The sequence below is a fragment of the Plasmodium fragile genome (assembly GCF_000956335.1).
Source record: "Plasmodium fragile strain nilgiri unplaced genomic scaffold supercont1.115, whole genome shotgun sequence".
Classification (NCBI taxonomy): domain Eukaryota; phylum Apicomplexa; class Aconoidasida; order Haemosporida; family Plasmodiidae; genus Plasmodium; species Plasmodium fragile.
This window is the reverse complement of record NW_012192695.1, coordinates 25995-30516: the sequence shown is the minus strand read 5'-3', so window position 1 is coordinate 30516 and position 4522 is coordinate 25995. Positions and strand designations below refer to the sequence as shown.

At 47.1% G+C, this 4522-nt stretch overlaps 2 protein-coding genes across 2 annotated transcripts in view; one reads left to right on the top strand and one right to left on the bottom strand.

The window, feature by feature from the left end:
• The window catches only part of AK88_05315 (CD99 antigen), a gene marked incomplete at both ends in the record, with an annotated part of 7250 nt that extends 5879 nt beyond the window's left edge, over window positions 1-1371 (bottom strand). The window contains 2 exons of the mRNA XM_012482917.1: window positions 23-187; window positions 579-1371. Coding sequence (XP_012338340.1) covers window positions 23-187; window positions 579-1371 — 958 coding nt within the window. The remainder of the gene's footprint in view (window positions 1-22; window positions 188-578) is intronic.
• Window positions 1372-2901: 1530 nt separating this feature from the next.
• Window positions 2902-3816, top strand: AK88_05314 (uncharacterized protein; the record flags this gene model as incomplete). The annotated part of the gene is made up of 1 exon (XM_012482916.1): window positions 2902-3816. One exon carries the CDS (start codon window positions 2902-2904, stop codon window positions 3814-3816), a length of 915 nt encoding a protein of 304 aa, XP_012338339.1.
• Between the last annotated feature and the right edge of the window lie 706 nt (window positions 3817-4522).

The window sequence follows — 4522 nt, the reverse complement described above, 5'->3', positions numbered from 1 at the left end:
CATGATGGTCCAGGTGTCTTACCTTCCTTTTGGTCGTTTTCAGGCTGCTTCTGAACTGGCGTCGGATCTGCGCTTGTTTTTTTTTCTACTGATACTTCGGGCGGTACCTGCCCGCCTGTTCCTCCTGGGGCCGGTCGTTGCTTTGGTGCCGCTGGTACCTTAGGTGTTGAAGCTTCTGGTTTCTGGCCTACAAGACCAACGGAAGAAAGATGGATGAAAAGATTATAAAAAAAAACAAGGACACACGTGGTACAGAAAGACAGGACGGCACGCTGTGGTGTGGTACGGTCGGGTCGACTCGGTGGACTGCGCACTCGGTGAACTTGGGCTAGATGGTAGCAGTACACGTATTTGTTGTCGCCGTCATCTCGGCCCTCGTCGTCTCTGCACGGTACGCTCATCTACACTCGTCTACACTCACGTCGCCGCGACCGCTACAGTCGTGGCTGTTGTGCTGTTCCGCCGTGCATAGTTCCCGCGTGCGTGTTGTTGTGGTATCGTTTGCGTGTGCGTGGTTGTTGGCGCCGGCATCCATATGCGGCAGTACGGATTCGTATTGGTACTAGCCCTATACGTACCGTCCGCAATTGCCGTTTTCGCGGTCTCAATTATCTCCGTTGCTGTGTTCATTATGTCATCCTTTGCTTCCTGCACTTTCTGAATTATCTTTATTACTGCTCCTGCCAGCTCCTTCTGTTTTACCTCTATCTTCTGCTGCCCTTCCGTGCTCACACTGTCTTTGATAGTGTTCCCCTCTGTTCCCTGCTCCTTAATATACTGTTCCCACTTCATATCACACGGCATTGCCTGTTCCATTGCTGTTATTTCTTCATTTATGTTTCCGTCCCCCAATAACCATTGTGCTATCGCCAAATTTATGGCTGTTATATGCCTGTGATAGCCCGTATACCCACATGGTGTACACTTGCCTTCAATAACAGGACCGTTAATTTCGCCAAATCCATGTTGTCCCTCGCTGTTCATATCCCTGAATGTTTGCCAAGCATACTCTATACCTCTCTTGTAGCCTCTCTTATCCTTACAATACCTTTCTTTCAGTAGATGTCCAAATACATGGGCCACGTCACATCTTAACCTATTGGTCTCTTCATCATCCTGCTGACTCTGCTTAGTACTGCGATCTGTCGTCTTCCACGAACCATTTGCAAACCACAACGCACCGGACATTAGTCTGCATCTCATCATATCCGCCACCGTTTGGCCCGTATGGTGTGCAGTGTGTGTCAGATCATTCCAACCTGTGTTATCACAATTGGCACCAAGTGCGTCAAAGTTATCATTATGTTCCTCCAAGTACTCCATAAACTCCTCCAACACGTTCTTCACCGGTTCCCATTCCTTATCCTGCATTTTGCACATGCAAATAAAAGAATATGCATGTCCACATGCCACGTGCACCATGGCCCGTGGTAGCATCTATACCTACACATATGCATGTCGCCGTATGAATAAATTATCGGTGCCGTCTGTTCCTCTTTCGTCCTCTTCCTTTCTGACTGTACTCAAACTTACACTATAACCATGCTCCACGTAGATTGTCCTAGGCCTCCAATCTAATATTTTCTCCCCTTGACACTTCTCCTGTGTTTCGTGCTTCTTCCCCTTCCCCTTCTCTCCTACGGCACCACCAGCATCACCACCACGTCGTGCCATGCGCCTGGACCGCGTTTTCGTTACCGTCTTCTTCTTCGCTGGTCTCGCCGCTACTGGTGTGGCAGACCGTCCGTTTCCGTCCTTGCCGTCGTTGCCGTCTCCGTCACCGCGTTCTCCGTCAACGCCGCTCGCGTCAACGCCTCTGGCGTCAACGCCGTCTCCGTCACCCCGTGCTGCGTCAACGCACCTCCCTCAACGCCTCTCCGTCAGCGCCTCTCCCGTCAACGCCTCTCCGACACCGCCCCTGCGTCAACGCCGTCTCCGTCAACGCCTCTCTCCTTCCACGCCTCTTCCGTCAACGCTTCTCTCCGTCAACGCTTCTGGAAGTCGTGATAAATGCACAACAACTACTTATTTTCTTCCCCCTTCCGCCGTCTTCGTACACGGGATTGTCTCCGAGTACGGGAGTTCGAGGGACGGATTCGCGTGAGGGAGAAGAGAGCGGGGGGCGGAGATAAAGGAACACACATATTTTGTGGGAAGGCGAAAGACGCAAGGAAGGCGGCAGAAGAATTGATGTTGTTGTCGCTACTGCGGTTTTTAGGTGTACGCACACAGAGACAGTGTGTGAAGGCGTTTAGTGGACAACGGGCGGCGGAGGGGGTGTATTCATGACGCGTTGTGTGTGTACGGTAGTGTAGTAGTAGTTTTTTTGTTTCATTTTTCTCTTCATTTTTGTACTCCTTTTTTATTCTGTGCATATTATTCTCTCCTAAACAATATCAGCATGGTATACACAGGTTGTGGACCGTGCAATTCTGTATTGTGCATTTGCATTATATAAATTATATGTGTGCACGGCTTCCCCCCATTTATAGAGTAATAAGCATATTCATGAGGCACAAGTGTGCATAGCATGCGGGTGCAATATTAATAATGTGCATAATATTCTCAGGGAGCATTCATGTCCTGTATTATGTGACGTAGGGCACCATGGCAGGGCACTTAGTAAATGTAATGGCCGAATGGGCCATAAGGCGGGCACTATGGACACAGGCACAGGTTGATGTAAGTGTTCACTCAGAACAAGGGATTGCACGCCACAACTACGACGGGTGGCGGCAACTAGTGTTCGTACATATATGTGCCGTAACACATACGGACAGGGAGCTACAGTCCTATAGAGTTGATATATTGTTATACATTAATCATTTTCTCTATGTATATATTTCGTAGCGTGCATTATGGGCAGATATGGAAACTGTATTACACGCTTTTGTGGACCACATGGACCGGATAGAGCCCCGCTTAGATATGTATGCCACAAGCTGCGGGGATGCAGGTTGGGGACGTAGAGGAGCCCCGCATCAGGGACGCGCGTACACCGATCATTCAGTTGGGGACGTCATGAAATGCAGACTCATGGTAGGTGCATTATTTTTCATACCTGGGTGGAGCAATCCAATGCACCATGATAAGGACCAATCGGAAAATGATACGGCCATGAAGGCTATTATGAGGTGCATGGTAGCAAATGTTTTTGCGTATATATTGGCTGCAATAAAGTGTCGATATGAGTGGCCTGGAGTAGACAGAGCATGGACCATAATGCAGGAGCTTGCAGTGGGCAGCGGAGACCCGTCTAATCCAATTTCAAGAGGAACATGTACGCAAGATACGTATAAGGACATTAAAATAGGGACAGGTAACTTACAGGCAGCGGTAAAAAAATGGTTACAGCAAAGTACAAAGATACGTGATAGTATAAAACAAATAGAGAAGAACCCAAAGTGTAAAATGCATTGGGAAATGTACAAGAAAAATTTAGAGGCACGACGGGAAGATGCAGACCTTTCCAGTATATTTAAGAAGGCAACCATGCAAACGTTAGTGAAGGAACAGATAAAAGAGGTGCTTACGACAATTAGCAAAAAAGTACATAAGAAGGTGCAGAAGGCGCGCAACAGGCCAGAGGGCTCCACACACCTCGGGGATAGTGCCCTAGACTCTTCGGACGAGGAAGAGGAAGAGCAGAACAACGCAGAAAAGGACATGACGGAAACGAAAGGTAAGCATACGACTCCTAAGACTACGAGTACGAATAGTACGGCCGCTACCGATAAGCCTGCGGATGGATGCCGCCACAAACACAACGGCCACAACGCAGCACAGCGCTTCCCCTTCGCTGACGTTGAGCGATGAGCGGCGACGAGTGTAGACGAGGTGTGTGCGGTGGCGGCCACGACTGTAGCGGTAGCGGTAGCGGCGACGACGATTGTAGACGAGTGTATAGTGTATGGAATTTATGGATATAAGGGGATTATATGTGGATACTGTGCTCCACAATATTTGAGAGGCGGATAACGAAGAGGCGGTGTATATGTTGTTCGCGTGACACCTGCTGTCACTGTAGATGATGTCATAGCGGAGCATGGTGTTTCTACACTGGATACGGTCGTAACGAAGGATAGTGTTGTCGTGGAAATAATTATAACTTTTGAGACATTTCTAACGTTTATCACATACTTTTTAAGTTAGCAGAAAAATAAAACAACATTTTATACATTATGAAAGTACTTACTATTGCATATCGCGCTCATGGTCATCATTATATATTACATATGGGACACAAAATACTTATGCATTATACACATATAAAAGTGAAGTAGGACATACTCTTTTTTTTCTCTAAAGTTTGTTTGCTTTCTTTTAACACCCATGAACAACTCATTATATCAATAAACAGCACAACATACACACGAACAACTATGTATATTCGGAAAAGTGTACGAACAAAAATTATAATGTACAAAATGGAACTGCAACATGCACGTTACAAAACTGTGAATGCACTGTACCATACCAATAGTACCGAATATCATACAGAAAAATGTCTGTCTCATACATG